Genomic DNA, 22,694 nt, shown 5'->3' on the forward strand with positions numbered 1-22,694 from the left:
CGTGTGCTGGCCTGCCTTGGTCTGCTTTCAAAGCCAGCTGTATAGCCCAGTGTGCTAAACCAGCCCATAGTTGATGTTCTTCATCAATTGACCTTTCCACCAGATCCCCAGATCCCATGATTCCTTGAGTAGCCCATTTTGGCTTTGAATATACTCCATGATTGAGCATCTACAGCCCTCTGGGATAGAAAATGGTGAGGATTCACTCCATTAATTCTATTGGGCTAAATGCAGACAAATGGGGTTAGCTTGGATGGGCTTTTTGGTTGGCATGGACTAGTTTGGGCCGAAGGGCTTGTCTCCGTGCTGTAGATTCTGTGATTCTATGAAGATCTTTTGAGATGAAAAAGAACAGGATTTCAGGCCTGAATGCCTCGAGCATTGCTTAAAATAATGACAGGGTGATATTCAATCCCATGTATGACAAACTCAATAGGTTAGAATTGTTGGAGACTCTACCAGTTTCCGTCTCAAGACTAATCCCTCATCTACAAAGCTTGTCAGGAGCGTAATAGAATACTGACTATTCACCCTGATTAGGGCAGCTACAATAACTCTAATGACCTGTCCAGGACAGAGCATGTTGTTTGTTTGGAGACCCTAGCATTGGACTCCATATCCACTAGTCCCACAAATCTGTGCAATGACACTGCAAAGTACATTATCTACAGGAGCCATTGTAGCAATTCACCAAGCTTACTTCAAATCACCTTCCTCTCCTGTTAGCTGGACCACTAAAAGTGTCATGGGAACACCAGTCCTGTCCAGATTTCCTTCCAGGTCTTCACACCATCCAGACTTAGACCATGTCGCTTGCTGTTCCTTCATCGACATGTCGTCAATATCCTAGAATTCCCTTCCTAACAGCATACCTGCCCCTCAAGGACTGTGGCCATTCATGGAGAACGCCCGTCTCAGCACGTCTGGCAGCATCTGTGGAGAGAAACCGAGTTAACGTTTCGGGTCGCGACTCATCGTCCAGGCTCTTGACAATGTTAGCCGTGGCTCTGTTGGTCGCACTCTTCCCTCATGAGTCGGAAGGTCATGGGTTCAGGTCCCACTCAGGAGAGTTGAGTTTCAGGCCTGGTCTGCGGTATTTAGGGAAGTGTTGCCACTGTTAGAGGTGCTGCTTTTGGATGAGATGTTAAACTGAAGCTCCACCTTCCCCTCTCGGATTGACGTAAAAAAAGATGCAGACACGCTATTTTGAAAAATAATAAGGAGATTATCCGAGCCAACATTTAGTCCTCATCCAGCATCACTAAAATACTAATATCTGATCATTACCTCATTGCTGTTTGTAGAGTTTTACTGTGTGGGGAATTAACACATTTTTAAGCAAGTGCTGTTAAATCGCTGAGCTCAGATCATCGACCAGAAATAATGGGGTGAATTCTCTGCCAGCGGGACTCTCCATTCTGACGGCAGCGCACCCACCCTCACAGGTATCTTGGCAGCGTGGGGTGCCCACAATGGGAAATCCCTTTAGCTGGCAGCGTGAATGGAGGATCCTGCAGTGAGTGATGGTGCACCGCCGATGATCATGGGCAGGCGGAGAATTCACCCCAGTAACTCTGCTTCTCTCTCTGTGGATGCTGCCTCATCTGCTGAACCTTCCCAGCATTTTCTGTTTCTATTTCAAATTTCCAGCATCCACGGTATTTTGCTTGGCTTTTGTGAATTTGGATTGTGCTATATGAGGTTGCTCAAAATGATGAATTCTTATTCATTCTTCTTATTCTACTGACAGGCTGCCAGTGTGACATTGGAGGTTCGACTAATCTAACGTGCAATCTGTCGTCAGGGACCTGCCAGTGTAGACTGAACGTAGAGGGGCGTATTTGCAACCAGTAAGCCCCCAATGCACATTTTCTGCCCTCATTATGCACTATATTTGTGGGGGATTTGTTCTGATGCTAGACCCCCAAGGTTTTGGTGAGACCCAGGTAGTGCCCACTAACGGTTTATTTAAAGTAGACAACGTTTGAGATTCAAGATTCTTGCTCAGTGAATGGAGCCGCAAGATTTCCCGGGGTTTTGATGAAACAAAAACTTACTCGACAAGGTCAGAAAGATAAAACAATTTACAAAATCTATCTTATGCTCTAACGTTCAGGGTCAATATGTGGTACATGTGAAAACTGTGGTTGAATATGCCACTCTAAATGGCAAATGCGACCAAGTCAGAGTCCACAGATTTTCCAACAACCCAACCAGGTGTCAGAAACACTGTGACTCAGCCATTCTCACTGACATTTGTCTCTCTTGTGGTGAGTTCCAGTTTTCACTTTTGAGAATCTGTCCTGGGCATCCTTTCTGAACGTTGCTCCAAATTGGATGGTACCAATTCCAGCTCACCGCACATGGTTCAGGCATGTCTCCCAAGATTCCATTCCCTGGATCCCGAACATGCACTCAAGCACCAACTCGCTGGCACAACATCTTTGGCCACGCCAGTAGAATATTCCTGCTCCAAAGAGGTACCTTTGCCCAGCGGACCGCAACACAAAATCACCAACCTCCGGCTGCCATCTTGAATCTTCAGGGTTTCTCCTGAGCTCCCTACGATTACCAGGGCTTTTCCGAGTCTGTCGACCACAGCTCTTTTCCTATTTAGGACGTAGAATTTACAGTGCAGAAGGAGACCATTCGGCCCATCGAGACTGCACCGGCTCTTGGAAAGATCACCCTACTTGGGCCCACACCGCCACCCTATCCCAGTAACCCCACTTAACCTTTTTTTGGACACTAAGGGTAATTTAGCATTGGCCAATCCACCTAACCTGCACATCTTTGGACTGTGGGTGGAAACCGGAGTACCCGCACAGACAGTAACCCATCCCAGGAATCGGACCTGGGACCCTGGAGCGGTGAAGCATCTGTGCTAACCACTGTGCTACCACGCTGCCCACTTTGGAGGCTGTTTCTCTGCTCCTCTCTTTTCTACACCTCCCTGAGTCTTTCTTTCGGGGCCTCTCCCTTTTGGGCCTTTCCCTGTCCCTTGCCTGGGACATCAGTCTTCCATAACACTCCAGTCCCAGTCTGTGTATGTGTAAAAGCTCCGCGGTCCACCGGGAGTTCACATTCCTGACCTCTGCTCTCAACAAGATAAGCATAGTTTTCTTAACAGGATTGTCCACCTTCACTTTGTTATTACATCCCATTGCTGATAGAAGTAAGGAAGAGTTTTACAAAGAATACAACAGAGCCTTCAAACTAAAGCTTCAACAGGGTATTTTCCCAGTGCACAAAGCTGGTTCTCCACCTTACCTAACCAATGGTACACTAATCATCAGCTTCCCAAATTCATCTTAATTGCTTGCTTTATCGCAGACAGAAACAGCTGTGTTTACTCAAAAACATCTCACCTCTGAGCATTGAAATAAAATTGCTATTTTAATATTGTAGCTGAAAGACTAATTAAACTGTTGCATCAGTAAAGAAACTCTCCTGTGTTTAGAACACCTGTGGCCAATAGTGATACACTCTGTGCAAGTGAGCAGAGAAATCAAGGAGGAATCTTTGATCACATGTGCCAGGAAAAACAAGACCGTTTTTTTTTAATCCCGGGGAAGAGATTTATTACATAAATATCAGCAAATAGAAAGTTGGACCATTTAGAAAGCAAATACGATCAGTGAGACAGAGGGTGCCATTTAACGGAAATGAAACGTGTTTAGCCAGATGTTTCCTGCCTCTGGCAGTGTGAAGAAAGACCCCGCTATCTAATGGGACTCTTTCATTTCGAGGCCTCAAGTGGGGAACATGCCACCCCCCCCCCTCCCCCCAGGACCAGTACACCTTGCCCCCTTTTGTGGAGTCCCAGTGCTAACCGTTGGGGTAGTTAGATCGGGCCCAGAGAGCAGGAATCTCTCCATGTTGTTTACGCCACTTACAAGGCGGTCTTGTAACATCTCGGGTAGGGATGACCCGGAGTCACAATTCCACTAGCTTGTGTAATCCTGTCAGAAACTCAGTCACAGAGAACCCCCGGGGTTCTCCCAGCCGAATTCAAACGGTATCTTTGGACAATGACCGACGGCTTGAGGCCGTAGTGGTTTGTCGAGAATGCCGCCAATTCCTCAAATGTCTTTGAGTCTGGTGTTGCAGGGTAGGGTAGGCTCTCAATGACACTGAAAGTGGGGGCCCCACAGGTGGTCAAAAGAATCACCTTCAGGCGATCTCCAGTAATAGCGTTTGCCACGATGAAATAGAGCATTTGCTCCACCTGCCTTCCACAACTGCATCAAACGCGTCAACTCTGCTGATGAGCGGCATTTTTGGCACAGTGGAAGCCTTGCTCCTTTGCATTGATAAGCAGCTGTAGTCTGAGTGGCCAGCAGCGTCGTCGGTAGTTCCATTTTATCCTCATCGCCAATATTGTAGTCGGTGAGAAGTCCAAAAAAGGTGGGTCAAAAGTAGTTTATTTCCTACTCACAGCTCAGGAATACAGCAACTAAACAACAGCCCAAGTCCCAGCCAGGACCAACCTGAGATGCCGCTCCTGCTTGGGCCTGCTTTTATCCTGGGGAATTAAAGAGCCCATTGTTGGGCCTCCATCCCTCAGCGGGGAGCTCGTACTCCGTGAGCCCTAAGGGGAGATCAATCAGGTTCAAGGAATTTGGAACAAAGACAGGTATATAGAGTTGAGACATAGATCAACCACAATCAAACTGAGTAGCTGAAAGGCTTGAGAGACGAAATGACCTCCTCCTGTTCCAAAGTTCTTAAGTGTCGTGCAGGTGGTAAGAATAAGTGGTTTAAGGAGGATGCTGATTAACTTTGATCACAAGTGGTGGAAATGCCTAAGTAGCTACAATTGCGGAAAACGGTCCAATTAATTTAAGTTTGATGTTTTAGAAGTTTCACCAGAAAAAAGGCATTAACAACCACTCTTAAGTGGTGGTTTTATTAATGTCTAAACATTACAGTTTTTCTTGATGTGCATTTTAAACAAGAAGCAAAGGGGAAAAAAAACAGGATTTTATTATTGTAGAGGGACCATCTCCCCTCTCAGATGGCCATTCAAGCATCCCAGGAATTATTGAAAAAAGAGCAGAGAGTTCTCTAGTCTCTGGCTAATATTTATTCCGTTAATTGGGCCACTATCCACGCATTGCTGTCTGTGAGATCTTGCTGTATACATTGATATCTGCATTTTCTATATGACAAACCGTGACCACACTTCATTTAGTTGTAAAGTACTGGGGCTGGTTTAGCTCAGTTGGCTGGACAGCTGGTTCATGATGCAGAGAGAGGCCAACAGCGAGGTGTTCAATACCTGCACAGGCTGAGGTTATTCATGAAAGTCCCGCCTTCTCAACCTTGCCCTCGTCTGAGATTTGGTGATCCTCGGATTAAACACCACCAGTCGCACTCCCCCTCAAAGGGAAAAGCAGCCGATGGCGGACTTACCTTTATTTTAAGAAATCCTGATCTTATGATAAATGCATGTTCTTCATGAACGAAATACTATCTGAATAATTATAACTTTTGCACAATGATATTTTGCACTGAGATTAAAGTATCTAACCTGTATTTGGAGGCCACGGAGCAACCACTATTTTGCAGATCTTCACCATTTAAAGTATGAGATTGAAGACGGCACCCTCGCCCAATGGAAGGGCAGTTCGGTTCGGATTTGATCCACAGGAGTTCCCGCACTTCAGCTGGAGAGGCTATGCGCAAATGTCAACAGTGCAAGTAGTGTGATCAAAGATTCTGGTGAAATGGGTCTAACCCCCTCAGGTCTGCTGGAAAGAGCTTCAGGATCAATTTTACACAGTCTAAATTTGCACAGTGCAGACAGTTTTAACCGTTTTAAAGGGATTAAAGAACATTCGGTTTGAAAACATTTATTGTGAGCATATGTTCCTTTAATTGATAAAGCATCTTGCAATAGTTAGATGACAATGAGACTAAGTAAAACTATGTACTAAAAATGTTCGAAATGGGAGGGAGTTTAGAGATATGTTTTAAAGATCCTGCCTAGGATGTGCTTGATGGTAAGATTATTGGGTTTTATTTCTATCACAGCAGCAAAATTCAATTTTTTAGGAATATAACCGGCCCAGTCATACAGTCGCGCAGATCTGCAAAATAATGACATCCCATAATTGACAATTATACGTCTGATCACAATGTGACTCCCCATACATTTACCCTGTTTGGGATCATAAAGTGCATTAGTTGCTCTTTAATGTCAGGTAAGCGGAGATATTGTCCACTCTTCTCCAGGCAGTTTGTTTTTGAAGTTTATACAGACCAGGATTGTTTGGACAGTGTTATTTCCAGCCGGTAGGGAATGCATGCAGGTTGATTGCAGCAGCCCCGGAGCTGACGCTGCGAGGAGTGTTAATTTGCCGCAGCCAGGATTTCACCCCTCACTCAGGAAGAAGCCCTGCTTCAGAGAAATGCTGGCCAACCTGATTGGCTGGCAGCTGTGTCATCCCAGCAACGCTGGTGACAGCAATGGCCAGGACTGGAGCTGCCAGATTCTGAAGCCCGATGTCCAGGGCCAGGTGGTCTCAGAGAGGGGAGGGGAGGCCCTGTTGGGGGGTGGGGGAATGTTGGTGGTGGTTAGCAGGTAGAAGAAGGGTAGAGGTCTTGATGTGCCAGGGTGGGAGGGAGTGAGCACTTGTGGGGAGCGGCACTTGAGGGGAACCACATCTTATATGGGTTGGGGTATCCTCGAGGGCGGCGCCCCTCTTTCCCTGCCAGAGACACGAGCAGGGTGATCCGTGATCCACCAGGCACCCCCCCCCCCCCACCATTACTCCCGCCAGCCTCAAAGTTGAGGCAGGGTGGGATTGGCCACTTTTAGACGGCAATTGGGGAGAGGATGAGTAGGCCCCTCTGGGCTTTGCCCACCCTAAGAAAATTGTGGATGGTTTGGACTCTTTCTGTTGACCTTTCTTGCAAGGAGCATGGAAAGTAGTGAAGTCTTGCAACAACTGCACAGGCTGTTGGTGAGACCACACTAGAGCTCTGAGTTTTTGAAATGAAATGAATGAAAAGGAAGGAATTTAGGAAGGATGTACTTGCATTGGAGGCAGTTCAAAGAAGTCACGAGATTGATTTCTGAGATGAAAGAGTTGACTTATGAAAAAAGATTAAGCAGGTGGACCATACTCGCTAGAGTTTATCATAGAATTTTTGAATTACAGTGCAGAAGGAGGCCATTCGGCCCATTGAGTCTGCACATGCTCTTCCCTACTTAAGCCCGTGCCACCATATTATCCCCGTAACCCAGTAACCCCACGTTACCTTTTTGGACACTAAGGGGCAATTTATCATGGCCAATCCAGATGGAGTACAATGTTGACAAATGTGAGGTTATCCATTTTGGTAGGAATAACAGCAAACGGGATTATTATTTAAATGATAAATATTAAAACATGCTGCTGTGCAGAGAGACCTGGGTGTGCTAGTGCATGAGTCGCAAAAAGTTGGTTTACAGGTGCAACAGGTGATTAAGAAGGCAAATGGAATTTTGTCCTTCATTGCTAGAGGAATGGAGTTTAAGACTAGGGAGGTTATGCTGCAATTGTATAAGGTGTTAGTGAGGCCACACCTGGAGTATTGTGTTCAGTTTTGGTCTCCTTACTTGAGAAAGGATGTACTGGCACTGGAGGGTGTGCAGAGGAGATTCACTAGGTTAATCCCAGAGCTGAAGGGGTTGGTTTATGAGGAGAGGTTGAGTAGACTGGGACTCCTCTCTTTGGAATTTAGAATGATGAGGGGGGATCTTATGGAAACATATCAAATTATGAAGGGAATTGATAGGATAGATGCGGGAAGATTGTTTCCATTGGAGGGTGAAAGCAGAACTGGGGGGCGTAGCCTCAAAATAAGATTTAGGACTGAGTTTAGGAGGAACTTCTTCACCCAAAGGGTTGTGAATCTATGGAATCCCTTGCCCAGTGAAGCAGTTGAGGCTCCTTCATTAAATGTTTTTAAGATAAAGATAGATAGTTTTTTGAAGAATAAAGGGATTAAGGGTTATGGAGTTCGGGCCGGAAAGTGGATCTGAGTCCACAAAAGATCAACCATGATCTCATTGAATGGCGGAGCAGGCTCGGGGGGCCAGATGGCCCACTCCTGCTCCTAGTTCTTATGTTCTTATGTAAAACGTGGCTAGCACTGTGGCTTCACAGCGCCAGGGTCCGAGGTTCGATTCCCCGCTGGGTCACTGTCGGAGTCTGCACGTTCTCCCCGTGTCTGCGTGGGGTTCCTCCGGGTGCTCCGGTTTCCTCCTACAGCCCAAAGACGTGCTGGTTAGGTGGATTGGCCATGATAAATTGCCCTTAGTGTCTCAAAAGGTTAGGAGGGGTTATTGGTTATTCGGATAGGGTGGAGGTGAGGGCTTAAGTGGGTCGGTGTAGACTCGATGGGCCGAATGGCCTCTTTCTGCATTGTATGTTCTATGTATTGACTATGTATCTTTGGACTGTGGGAGGAAACCGGAGCACCCGGAGGAAACCCACGCAGACACGGGGAGAAGATGCAGACTCCACACTGACAGTGAGAATCGAACCCTGGAACCGTGAAACAATTGTGCTAACCACTGTGCTAATAGCATGAGAGGTGATTATATTGAGCCTGAGGGAGATTGGCAGATTAAATGCTGAGAAAATGTCTCCCCACATGGCGGAATCTAGATCTGAGACATTGTTTCAGAATACGGAGCTGCCCATTTAAGACAGAAATGAAAGGAAATTTCTTACGTTCACAAACCTTTGAAATTCTCTATCCCAGAGAGCTGTGGAGGCCGAGTTAGTGGATATATTCAAAGCCGAGATAGATTTTTGAACGAGGTATAAGGAACAACAGGAAAATGTATTGGAGGCCAAGATCAGACCAGCCGTGATTTTATGGATTGAAAGTGCAGGCTTGAGGTTGGGGGGGCAAATGGTCTACTCCTGTTTCTTTTGTTCCTATGCAACTTCCAGTTTGTTTTTCTTCAGAAAAGTGCTTTTCCAATTCAAGTTAGTGTCCTAGTTTTAAGTTGTCACTAAGGAAATTATTCCTGGAGTTACTCTCCAAGCAGATATGTTCAGGGTGGATTTCCATGGGAGTTCTCCCAAGTCCGAAATGCCATTTTCCCAAGGTTTTCATGGCTTGTCCTCCGAAAATAAGATGGGCAAACATTGGGACTGAGGGCCAGGAGAAGGTCACTCAGTGCCTGTAGCTTGTTTCATTATATAGCTCATGGTTCATCTGTATCTTCACTCCATCTACCCACCTTCGATCCATGACTTTTAACACCCTTAACTAACAAATATCTCAATCTTGGTTTCTAAATTTGACAATTGATCCCTCGCCGCAACTGCTTTTTGGGGGAGAGTGTTTTAAATTTCCAATACCCACGTGTGCAGAGGTGCGTCCTGACAACACCCCACCATGGAGTTAAGTACCAGCACAAACTCTTTGAGATATGTTGTAAAAGATATTCTTGTGGAGTCTGACTGGGAATATAGCTACAACCATTATTTTTTTTTAATTATTACTTTATCAGAGTTACAAAGCCAGAGCTCAAGAGTGTGGACAGGGGCAAACCCCTAATCCACCTCCTTGCCTTCTCCAAAAACCAATTCAAATTGAATCCAATTCATGGTCCCCACAAGAGAGAGATATACCAGATCCAGGCATGACACCTGACCTCTCATTCACCTTAGCCAAAAGGCCGAGAAGCGATAGCTATAACCATTATAAGTAAGGTATCTTTGCAGGTACATAATGAGAATTCAACTTTTCACACTATAAAGAGCTCGGTAATTTAAAGTTGTAAATTATCTTGTTATTAAAGGGGAGTAATCTTATGTAATATTATAATTTAGGCATTGAATTAAGCTTGCTATGTGTCTTTTTTATTCCAAACATCTCTGCTACTAACTTGCTACAGTTTGGGTTTACCAATGCAGACAACACCATTGCTTGCTTTATGGCGTGCAAGTGCTACTTAGTGTGATTCTTCTGCTGTGGTGGAGTTTGGGTTTTCCTTTATGCTCCTTTGACTGCTTTTTTCTTCCCAGCCAGAGGTGGTCATGTCTATCCCTGTGACTTCTCCTAATCTGTTTCGCATAATCTTCCGGTACAAGAACCGTACCCCAAAGCCTGTTAGAGGAAGGATCTCAATCACTGAGGAAGTAAATGTTGATTCTTGCTGTAACTGTAAGTGGCTTTCTTTTCTGCACCTAGTTTGTCCACCATCTTTGCGAAATCTTAACATACGAACTTACTACCCTTATTTATCTGTATGAGGTGATTCCCTTTGACTTTGAAGGATCTCCCTCCAACTGGCTGGCCTTCATTCTGCATGTGCTCCCTCGCACTGCTGTTAACTCTGCTTCCAGATCACCCTACCAGTCATGTGTTAATTAACTTCACTTTTACAGAATAACGTGAGGGTAACAGTGCATGTGGAGAATAGAAACCTCAATATGTTTCGCATCGCCTTCAGATATATTAACCCCGGATTCACTACGGTGTACGGCCGTGTAGCAGTTTATCGAGCACAACCAAGCACAGGTAAGGCTGAGCAGTCTAGATGGTCCAAAAACTTAACCAGCCTGAACTCATTGCCCTTTTATGGTAAGTAATAGGGGCTGGTTTAGCTCACTCAGCTAAATCGCTGGCTTTTAAAGCAGACCAAGCAGGCCAGCAGCACGGTTCAATTCCCGTACCAGCCTCCCCGGACAGGCGCAGGAATGTGGCGACTAGGGGCTTTTCACAGTAACTTCATTGAAGCCTACTCGTGACAATAAGCGATTTTCATTTCATAATAAAATTATTTTTTAAATCCTTTTGGATTTTGCCAAATACAGCCAGTGCTGCATTTGCATGGGTAACATATAGGGTTGCCAATTCTGTATTCCTGGAGGGTTTTTTACACAACATCCCGCTTTCGACTACCCCGTCCACTCCCCATGCTCCTGCTATGGGTTGCCCAGCGCACCATCCACATGGTGCACCAATGCCAACTGGGAAGTGGACACGCTCACCATTGCTTGGATTGGGTGATTCTTGGCTGGTTAAGTTTTTTTTTCTCCCATCTCCAATATTTTTGTAACTAAAGACAAAAGGTGCCCATAGAGCTTTCCTTGAAGTGATTGAAGCTCTCCCTCGGCCTCAGCCTCTCTGCCGTGGTCGCTTTGGCGCTCCACTTCACCTGGTCTCACTTCACAGTCTAAACGGCGTGGCGGTATACCCTTTTACTTACTCTTGGAGACTCCAGGACTATCCAGAAGGTTGGCAACCTGTGTAACATAATAAACCATGGTGACGTCAGCCTGTGTCTTCGAGGTGCTGCAGTTGTGTTTGACCATTAACTGTACACGTGCCTTCCACCGTTAGCTAACAAACTGACTGGTCCGGAATTTCCTCGAGAGCAGTATCGCAGCAAAATTTACAACGATGTTTGCCGACAGGAACTGCTGCCTAAACTTTTTATGGAACTCACTATGTTGCAACATGCAATCCTGTGGGAAAACCAATGTAAACTCTGCAGAATTATCTAACATTCTAATTCCTGTTTTCTAATTGGCTGGGTCAGAAGTTTAAATTATTGGTTGTTTGTTGTCATGTCTCAATACAATGGATTAAAATATGTGGGCTAACATTTTTTACTCTTTTAAAAAAGTTTTTTTTTAAATTAATTAATGGGATATCACTGACAAGAACCGCAATTATTACCATTCCTAATTGCATAACCAGGTAATTATAGCAGATTTCCTTCCTTAAAGGACGTCAGTAAACCTGACAGCATTTTATCACAGTCCGATGTTTTCTCGGGCACCCTGAAACTATATTTTAATGTACATTTTTATTCAATTAATTGAATTAAAATTTCCCAAATAACCACAGTGAGATTTAAACTCATATCTCTGAATTAAGACCATCAGACTTAGGAGCAGAATTAGGCCACTCGGCCCATCAAGTCTGCTCCGCCATTCAATCATGGCTGATATTTTTCTCATCCCCATTCTCCTGCCGACCCTCTATAACCCCGATCCCCTTATTAATCAAGAACCTATCTATCTCTGTCTTGAAGACACTCAGTGATTTGGCCTCCACAGCCTTCTGCGGCAAAGAGTTCCACAGATTCACCACCCTCTGGCTGGAGAAATTCCTCCTCATCTCGGTTTTAAAGGATTGTCCCTTCAGTCTGAGATTGTGCCCTCTGGTTAGTCCCGGCCTCTGGATTGCTAAAAGCAAAATTACTATGGATGCTGTAATCTGAAACAAAGACAGAAAATACTGGGCAATCACAGCAGGTCTGACTGCATCTGTACACAGAGAAGGGAGCGAACATTTTGAGCCTGGATGACTCTTTATCAAAGATAGAGAAACCTGGAAGTAGGGTCAGATATATACTGTTGTCGGGGGAGGGGGGTGGCGTGGAGCGGGGGGGGGCAGCAGTTGGTGGAGATTGACAAAGATGTCGTCAACAGAAAGATAAAAAGAATATAATTACCTCCCCACCCCCAAGGCAGTATCCTCTTTCAGAGGGTTGGTATGGACTAGATGGGCCAAAAGGCCTCCTTCTGCACTGTAGTGATTCTATGATTCTTCTTAAAAAGGGGGTTCAGGGGCAGAGGGCCCTGGGGGTTCACATATATACATCTTTAAAGATGGTACGGCAAGTTGATAAAGCTGTTGATAAAGCATGTGGGATTCTTGCCTTTGTTAATTGAGTTTTCATCATTGACTCGGGAATCACAAGGTCTGATTGAACACCAATGTAAATGCTATTAAGAGTTGGGAGAGTCACGGGTAGATTGGAGTTGGAGCTGCCACCTTCTGATGCAGACCATCGTGGGGACAGAGGCAGGCGAATGTCATAACTGGCAAGTTAGAGGAGGAACCTCAGTTCATTTGGACATCGGCCCAGTTCTATGAATAACTGTTAGGCTCCTAGGCCTTCATCCCTTACTTAGGTATCCTTCCATGCCTCCCCCTGACCCCCCCCTGCCACTCTATTCCTCTTCCCCCAGTATCCACTATGGACAGAACCCAGGAGCCCTATAATAACACAGGGAAATCTTTGAAATGCTCATGACATTTAAAAAAATCATCTATTCAAACTCCAGTTGAAAAATATTGCCCCTCTTAGAAACTCATAAAACTGTCAAACAAATATGCCTTTGAATTTCACCTTGAAAAACAGTGGGCGCGATTCTTCCAGCCCCGCGCCGGGCAGGAGAATCGGCGCAACCGCACCCCAACGCTGGCGCGTGATTCTCCAAGGTGCGGACAGTGGGCGCCATTGCCGCCGGTCGCAGGTCGCTGTACGAGGCCGGGCCGCCGATTCCCCAGCCCAGATGGGCCGAGCGGCCGCCCAGAAAAAGAGAAAAAGCAGACTCCCGCTGGTCGCTGCCGGCAGGAACTCTGTGCAAAGGGGAGACTTGTGGGGGGGGGGGGGGGGGGTGGAGGAGGGGGGCTCCGTCCATGGGGGGGGGGCCTCCGATGGGGTCTGGCCCACCAATCGGTGGGCCGGCCTCTGCCCCCCCCCCAGCCTACTTTGTTGCGTGTCCGGCCCCAGAACCCCCGCGCCATGTTGCGTCGGGGACGGCGCGTTCCGTAAAGCCTCTGCGCATGTGCGGTTTGGTGCTGCCCCCAGTGCGCGCCAGGAAGTGAAGCTGGAGCGGCGTGAACCACTCCAGTGCCGTGCTGGCCTCCCTGTGGGAGACAGAATTGCTAGTGCCCGCGCCCATTTCGCACCGTCGTGAAACTCGACGGCGTTCACGACGGCGCGGACACTGTCCCGCGATCGGAGAATCGTGCCCACAATCTCCTCTGAAATGCGCATTAATCAGGCAAAATAAACAAAGGGCTCCTTATAAGGCCTGCAAAACATTTGCTCCTGTAATCGAGCAAAGAATACAGCACGCTCCCCAGTTGTTTCAAAAACCCCAGCTGAGTTAATGCGATAAAGTGGATTTAGGGTTTGGAACTCAGCCATGAATTCATAATGGGGCAACTAATTAAACAAATCCTACAGACCTCGGTACAATAGAGTCTTTGAAGTTGTCTAACTAAATGGCTAACCATCTATTCCTTTTTCTTTTCAAAATTTCACCAAGGTGGAATTGAAATGCAAAAAATGTCTGGCATCTATTCAATTTATTTCAAAGGTTGATCAGATGTCTGGACCTTGTGAAAATCAAAGCACAGTGTCCAGATTAAATCAGATTCCCAATACTGTTGAATGCATGAAAGCAATTTCACCCACTTACCCAATGTTAGCTAACTTAACCTTTTAAGGATAGAACTCTATGATCAATCGCTGAATTAAAACCATGCTTAAACCGTCATGAACCATTACATTCTGACATTTGAAATTGGCACGAGCTTTAAACTTACCAGTCAAAATGTTCCCAATTGCACAACAGGTTTCACCCAAAGTTCATGAACTGACTGACCTGATGCATTTCATACAGCTTTCACAAACCTCCCAACTTTGTGGAAGGTCTCAATCTCTGGGAAATTCACAATAATTTAGGGAAAGCATTAAAATGTTGTACCAATGTCACTTTGAGCGTCGGGATGCCACCCGCCATGTGACCCATGCCGATGAAAAGGGCAGCCGGCGAGAATTGGTTGGAAAACTTAAAATTAAAGTTCCCCTACTTCCATTTCTCCTACCTCACATGGCAAACATTGGGTTGATAAAATCCGGCCCATGGGATACAGTTGCAAGAACAAAGAACAATACAGCACAGGAACAAGTCCTTCGGCCCTCCAAGCATGTACTGGTCATGATACCAACCTTTGCCAAAACCCTCAGCACCTCCTTGTGCCATATCCCTCTATACCCATCCTATCCATGTGTTTGTCAAGATGCCTTTTGAACGCCGTTAATGTATCTGCTTCCACAACCTCTTCTGACAAGGTGTTCCAGGCTCACCACCCTCTGCATAAAAAAACCTGCCTCGCACGTCCCCTCTAAACTTTGCCCCACGGACCTTAAACCTGTGCCCCCTGGTGACTGATCCCTCCACATTGGGAAAGAGTGCCTGCCCATCCGCCCTATCCAAGCCCCTCATAACCTTGTGGACCTCTGTCAGGTCACCCCTCAACCTCCGTCTTTCTAATGAAAACAGTCTGAGTATATTCAGCCACTCCACATAGCTAATACCCTCCAGACCAGGCAACATCCTGGTAAACCTCCTCTGAACCCTCTCCGAAGTCTCCACATCCTTCTGGAAGTGTGGCGACCAGAATTGTGCGCAATATTCCAAGTGCGGCCTTACCAAGGTTCTATACAACTGTGCAAAACTTGCCAGTTTTTATACTCGATACCCCATCCAATGAAGGCAAGCATTCCGTCTGCTTACTTGACTACCTTGTCCACTTGTGTTGCCACCTTCAAAGATCTAAGGACATGCATACCCATATCTCTCTGACTTTCTATATTTCTAAGAGTTTTGCCATTTACGGTATATTTCCCCTCTATGTTAGACCTACCAAAAAGCATCACCTCATATTTGTCTGGATTAAACTCCATTTGCCATTTCTCTGCCCAAGTCTCCAACCTATCTATGTTCTGCTGTATCTTCTGACAATCCTCAACACTATCTGCCACTCCACCAACCTTGGTGTCACCCGCGAATTTACTAATCAGACCGGCCACATTTTCCTCCAATTTGTTTATGTAACCACAAACAACTGAGGCCCCAGCACAGATCCCTGTGGAACACCACGAGTCACAACCTTCCATTCAGAAAAACAATCTTCTACAGCTACCATTTGCCTTCTGTGACCGAGCCAGTTCTGTATCCATCTTAACACCTCACCTCTGCTCCCGGGTGACTTCACCTTTTGTGCCAGTTTGCCATGAGGCACCTTGTCAAAGGCTTGACTGAAGTCCATGTAAACAACATCCACCACCTTCCCCTCATCAATCATCTTTGTCACCTCCTTAAAAACTCAATCAAGTCAGTGAGGCACGACCTCCCCTTCACAAAACCATGCTGTCTATCGCTATGAGTCAATTTGTTTCCAAATGGGATTAAATCTTGTCCCTGAGAATTTTCTCCAATAATTTACCTACAACCGACGTGAGGCACACCGGCATATTGTTTCCAGGATTATCCCTCCTACCTTTCTTAAAAGCGGTACCACATTAGCTATTCTCCAGTCCTCTGGGATCTCACCTGTAACCAATGAGGATATAAAGATGTCAGTCAAGGCCCCAGCAATTCCCTCCCTCAGTATCCTGGGGTAAATCTCATCCAGCCCAGGAGACTTATCTACCTTAATATATTTTAAAAGACTCAATACCTCCTCCTTTTCGATGCTAACATGATCCAGACTGTCCACACGCCCTACTCCAGAATCATATTGCACAAAGTCCCTTTCTTTGATGAACACTGATGCAAAGTACTCATTTAGTACCTCGGCCATTTCCTCTGATTCAACACATAGATTCCCCCCACTGTCCTTTAGTGGTCCAACCACCCTCTTGCTTTTTACATATGAATAAAAAGCTTTGAGATTCACCTTAATCCTACTTGCCAAGGATTTTTCATGACCCCCTCCTAGCCCTCCTAATTTCCCACTTCAGTACCTTCCTACTTTCTTTATACTGCTCAAGGGTTTCGACTGTCCCCACCCTTCTAGACCGTACAAAAGTCTCCTTTTTCTTTTTGACGAGGTTAAAAATATCCCTCGTTATCCAAAGATTCCTAAACTTCCCATACTTATCCTTCTTTTTCTCAGGAACGTGACTTTCCTGAATCCTAATCAACAGTCGCTTGAAAGACTCCCACATGTCCGATGTTGATTTCCTATCCAACAGCCGCACACAATCCAAATTCTTCAATTCCTGTCTAATGTTATCATAATTTGCCTTTCCCCAGTTTAGCACCTTAACACAAGGGTTACCCTCATCCCTGTCCAAAAGTATCCCAAAACTTCCGGAAGTGTGGTCACCACTCCCAAAATGTTCCCCTACTGAAATCTCAACCACCTGTCCGGGCTCATTCCCCAATACCAGGTCCAATACTGCCCCTTCCCGAGTTGGACTATCTACATATTGCATCAAGAAGGCTTCCTGGATACACTTTACAAACTCTGCCCCAGCCAAACCCCTTGCACTAACTGAGTCCCAGTCAATATAGGGGAAGTTCATATAATATAAGTGAGTCCAAACAATATAAGGGAAATTAAAATACCCTACCACAACAATCCTGTTATTTTTGCACCTATCCAAAATCTCTCTACCTATCTCCTCCTCTATCTCTCGCTGGCAGTTCTGGGGCCTGTAATTAACCCCCAACACTGTGATTACCCCCTTCCTGTTCCTGAGCTCTAACCAGATTGCCTCATTGTATGGGCCCTCAGAGCTGTCCTTCCTGCAGTACGGCTATAATATTCTCCTTAACCAGTAATGCTACTCCCCCACCTCTTTTACATCCCCCTCTATCTCTCCTGAAGCATCTGTATCCTCCAACATTCAGCTGCCAATCCTGCCCTTCCTTTAACCATATTAAGTGCACAACATCGTAATTCCAAGTACTAATAAGTGCTCTAAGTTCATCTGCCTGACCTTCTATACTTGTGGCGTTGAAACAAATACACTTGAAACCACTACGTTTATTTTTGTCCTCTATTTCCCCTTCAGTTATTACACTTTCTCAGCTAACGCTCTGGCTCCCACCCCCCTGCCAGACTAGTTTAAATCCTCTCGAGTGATTCTAGCAAACCTCCCAGCCAGGATATTGGTGCCCCTCCAGTTTAGATGCAGCCCGTCCTTCTTGTACAGGTCCCACCTGCCCCGGAAGAGATCTCAGTGGTCCAGAAATCTGAAATCCTCCCTCCTACACCACCAGTTTAGCCACATATTTAGCTGCTCTATCTTCCTATTTCTAGCCTCACTGGCACTTGGCACAGGGAGTAATCCCAGGATTACAATCCTAGAGGTCCTGCTTTCTAGTTTACTGCCTAACTCCCTGAACTCCTTCTGCAGGACCTCATCACTCTTCCTCCCTATGTCGTTAGTACCTATGTGTACTACAACCTCTGGCTGTTCACCCTCCCCCCTTCAGGAGGTCCTGTGTACGTTCAGAGACATCCTTGACCCTGGCACCATGGAGGCAACACACCATCCTGGAGTCCTCATCTATGCCCCTTACTATCGAGTCCCCCATAACTATTGCTCCCCAGCACTTTACCCTCCCCTGCTGAGTAACAGAACCAGTCGTGGTGCCATTATTCAGGCTGCTGTTGTTTTCCCCTGATAGGCTACCTCCCCAACAGTATCCAAAACGGTATACCTGTTAGAGAGGGGGACAGCCAGAGGGGAGTCCTGCACTGACTGACCGAAACTTATACAAACCTTTATAAATCACTGGTTAGGCCCCAGCTAAGTACTGCACCCAATTCTGGACGCTGCACTACAGCTGAAATACCTTGCCTTGAATTCTGTATCTCTCTCTGCAACAGTGGATAGTCCAAAATTTGTGAATGATCCAAACTTTCCATCTTGTTCCTAGTGTTGTCCCAGTCAAAAGAAATTATCTTTCCTCGCAGTAAGAGGCCATCTTTTGTTACTGTTGCGAGAAGCAACTATGGTGACCCTTTCCCGCTCACACCTGGGACTTGGACTGTCAACATTGAGGCCGAAGGAGTTTTCTTGGTGAGAACAGTATATATTGTATCATGGCATGCTAAAAAATTCCTATCTTAGCTTTCGGACCGGATTGAACATCCTTCGAGATGAAAGTAAACTTTCTCATCAGATCCAGTCTTTGAGATGATTGTCTAACCCATCAATGTATTTTTGAATTTTTACATTAGGATTATATGATCCTGCTGCCCAGTGATTATTATGAAGCTCCGATTCTGCAGTTACAGGTGACCGATCCCTGCACGTACGCTGCTAATCCTGAACAAGTAGGGAAAAAGTAAGTAAAACACAGATAGAACATTTCTGTAGATTTCAGAGTTAAAGATGTCAAGAACAGGGCACAATTGGGACTGACATGCCAGCTCCTATGAAACCTATTCATTGATTCAGGAGCACAGAGGTACATGAGCGACCTTTCACATCCCTTCCATTCTGCCCAAGTAAATAAAAGTCAGAATTCCCATGTGCTGGCAACCTGCCTTGGGTTCCAGTCTGACAATGCTTCAATTTTCAATTCTCATCCTTGTTCTTAAATCTCTCCATGCCTCGCTCCCTCCCGACCTCTGTAATCTCTTTGAGCTCCACAACGAGACAACCATGCCCCTCCTATTCTGGGCTCCTGGGCATTCCCCAATTTTAATCACACCAACATTAGTCTTCAGCTACCTGGGCCCCGAGTTCTGGGATTTCCCCCGTAAAGCCCTCCACCTCCCTCCCGCCTTTGAGACCCTCCCTAAAATCTTTTTTGGCAAACGGTTGGTGACTTGCGCGGTTATCTCCTTGAGCCGGATTTACAGCTCCTGCTGACGCATTTGAAGGCGGAGAATATCATAAAATAAATTGAGCGGCCTTCCCACTGCCTTCCTGCCCACCCCAAATCTTTTTCCCATATTTCGGTTGGGTGGGGAAGGTGATGGGCAACCTCAGGCTTTGGGATGATTGGTGTCAATTGGTAATAATATGTTGTATATATTGTTTATATTATCACGATACAAAGGTGATGTGGGGAGAGGGGGGGTTCATTTTTAAATGGGCTCTGATCTCTTCCTGCACTGAGGAGGTCCGCTCATCGAAGCTTCTCAATGCAGGGAATGACACTAAATGCAGCCATGGGGGGGGGGGGGGGGGGGGGGGAGTACGTTCCCTGCTGAGACACGAAAACAAGACAACATGCCGTGAGATAGCGGGTTCATTAGCACCGGAACGACCCCAGAATCCCGCCCAGAACGGACTCTGTTTTATTTTGGTTAGATTACACCCAGTGTCTCTAATTAACTATTCTGAAGGGAACCCTCTTAATATAAATAAAAATCCATTAGCCCAAACTTTTATGATGCTTTAATTGTACCTCTTGCTCCAAAAACCTAGCTGTCTTGCAAACCAGGATTTTCAAAAATACTACTGCAGCAGTCACACATACTAACCCAGATTTTATACCCTTACCGCACCAAATCTATATAATACAGTATATCTGAAATTCCTACATTCATCACATTATAGAGTCAGACATTAAGCAGAATAAGTCAAGACTGACCTTTAATCAACAATCTTCTGTGGAAAATGTCAATTTAATCTCAATAAATTGGGCCAGGTCCTACCAAAAGGAGAATCCTGCATTAAAGGGAGACATAGACTAATTAAGAAGTTTGAGTGGACAGTTGAACTGGTTTGGCCCCCAGGCCAGAGCTGATGCTGGTTTTGATGCTTTGGAACCGATGCATGATGAAAGATGCTACAGTTGAGGAAGTTCTGAGAGCAAATAAAGCATTAAGAAATTAAATTTAGAGAAATGCTCGCTCAAGTTTCTGGCCTCGGAAGACACAAAACTAGCCAGAACTAACTATGCTTCACAAGCCAATCTGCTGGATGGATAGTCTAGTGCAGCAGGGTTTGTCATATTCTTGGTGGGAAAGAATAAAAAATGTTGTCCCTTAGCCTGGGAAACAGAGAAAGTCAAAAGGATAGTTAAAAGCACCTTAGCTGCAGAAACACTGTCTCTAGTTCAAATTATAGATTTGGCATTTTACCGATCAAACATTTTTAGCAAAATCCTGCACAAGGGTCAAACTGCGAAACATTTGCCCATTTGAATGAATTGTGAAGAACTATTTCAATAAGAGAATGTATGTTCAACAAAGGGTGTGACTGAGAAAAAAGTTAAGGGTTGACTTTGCCAGCATGAAGTAAATGTTTGAGAGAAAGATCTCGAAGATAAGATAGGTCATTGGTTTTTGGACCGTTTTACAAAAAGGAATGCTGGCTTGAAGAAATTGTTGGAGGTCCTAGAAGAGGGACGTCGTGTATTATGGTGGTTTTTACGAAAGGTGGATAATCTTAAATTTTCTTTGTTTTGAAATTATTTGGGTCTGTTATAAGGTTTATTGTTTATAGAAGGAAAGGGGAATCTGTCAATAATGTGTTAATTCTATTGTTCAGAAACACAGGTAAAAGGGATTGTTTAAGTACTTTGATCACAGATAGATGGGGGCTGGAAGGAGACGTACAGACTGAACTGTCAACAAATTCTCTGAGTAAAGGAAAGCTTGCATCTTAGTTTTAACTTCACCAACCAGCTTAGAGTCTATTAACATCAATTGGCTCATTATGAGCCTGGTTGACATCCTGACAATGGAGGCCGGAAATCCCCTATCGACCCTTCTGCCCTCCAGTTTTAATCGGCAGCCTTAACGTTTTTCTCAGTCACACCCTTTGTTGAACATACATTCTCTTCTTGAAATAGTTCTTCACAATTCATTCAAATGAGCAAATGTTTCACAGTTTGACCCTTGTGCAGGGTTTCGCTAAAAATGTTTGATCGATAGGAGACTGATGCAGAGCCCCCACAAGAGTAAGAGCCTATTTTACTGCCATGATGGCTGCAATGACTGAGTCCAGGCCTTTGAGATTGGCCAATTAGAATACGAGTTCCCTGATTAGTGGCCCAATCAGGGAACCCCTTTCTCTGTATATAACAGGAAGCGTCAGATCCTCTGCACTCCCAGTACAGGCAGCAAATTGAACACATCTGGTTGTACTGCTGTTGGTTTTGTTAATAAAAGGGATTCTGATGACGGGACTTCTGTCTCCGTGGATGTCAGCGCCGGCCCTAGGGTTGCTGGCGCCCCGGGCAAGCTGAACTTCAGCGCCCTTCGGGGGGGGGGGCCGAGGGGCGGGGGGCGAGGGAGGGGGGGGGGGGGGGGGGGGGGCGAGGGGGGGGGGCGGGGGGCGAGGGAGGGGGGGCGGGGGGCGAGGGAGGGGGGGGGGGGGGGCGAGGGGGGGGGCGAGGGAGGGTGGGGGGGGGGGCGAGGGAGGGGGGGGGGGGGCGGGGGGGGCGAGGGAGGGGGGGGGCGGGGGGCGGAGGGAGGGGGGGCGGGGGGCGAGGGCAGGGGGGGGCGGGGGGGCGAGGGAGGGGGGGGGGGGGGGGTGCGAGGGAGGGGGGGGGCGGGGGGCGAGGGAGGGCGGGGGGCGGGTGGCGAGGGAGGGGGGGGCGGGGGGCGAGGAGGGGGGGGGGGGGCGGGGGGCGAGGGAGTGGGGGTGCGGGGAGCCGAGGTGAGGGGGGGGGCGGTGGGGCGAGGGAGGGGGGGGCGGGGGGCGAGGGGCGGGGGAGGGGGGGGGGGGGGCGAGGGGGGGGGGGCCGCGGGTGGGGCGAGGGAGGGGGGGGGGGGGCGAGGATGGGGGGGGGCGGGGGGGCTGAGGGAGGGGAGGGGGGGGGCGAGGGAGGGGAGGGGGGGGCGAGGGATCGGAGGGGAGTGGGAGGGGGCGAGGGCGAGGGGAGGGGCAGGGAGGGGGGGCGAGGAGGGAGGTGGGGGCGAGGAGGGGAGGGGGGGGCGAGGGAGGGGAGGGCGGGGGCGAGGGAGGGGAGGGGGGGGCGAGCGAGGAGGGGAGGGGGGGCGGAGGGGAGGGGGGGGGGGGGGGAGGGGAGGGGGAGGGGGGGGGCGAGGGAGGGGAGGGGGGGGGCGAGGGAGGGGAGGGGGGGTGCGAGGGAGGGGAGTGGGGGGGTGGGCGCGGGAGGGGAGGGGGGGCGGAGGGAGGGAGGGGGGGGCGAGGGAGGGGAGGGGGTGAG

At 47.2% G+C, this 22,694-nt stretch overlaps 1 protein-coding gene across 1 annotated transcript in view; it reads left to right on the forward strand.

Annotated features, from left to right (window-relative positions):
- Positions 1–22,694, forward strand: part of LOC119972898 (laminin subunit alpha-3-like) — a 412,206-nt gene that overhangs the window by 167,541 nt on the left and 221,971 nt on the right. The window contains 6 exon segments of the mRNA XM_038810443.1: positions 1,751–1,850; positions 5,546–5,609; positions 5,611–5,703; positions 10,398–10,530; positions 18,498–18,640; positions 18,802–18,908. Coding sequence (XP_038666371.1) covers positions 1,751–1,850; positions 5,546–5,609; positions 5,611–5,703; positions 10,398–10,530; positions 18,498–18,640; positions 18,802–18,908 — 640 coding nt within the window.

The sequence above is a fragment of the Scyliorhinus canicula genome, chromosome 10 (genome assembly GCF_902713615.1).
Source record: "Scyliorhinus canicula chromosome 10, sScyCan1.1, whole genome shotgun sequence".
Classification (NCBI taxonomy): domain Eukaryota; kingdom Metazoa; phylum Chordata; class Chondrichthyes; order Carcharhiniformes; family Scyliorhinidae; genus Scyliorhinus; species Scyliorhinus canicula.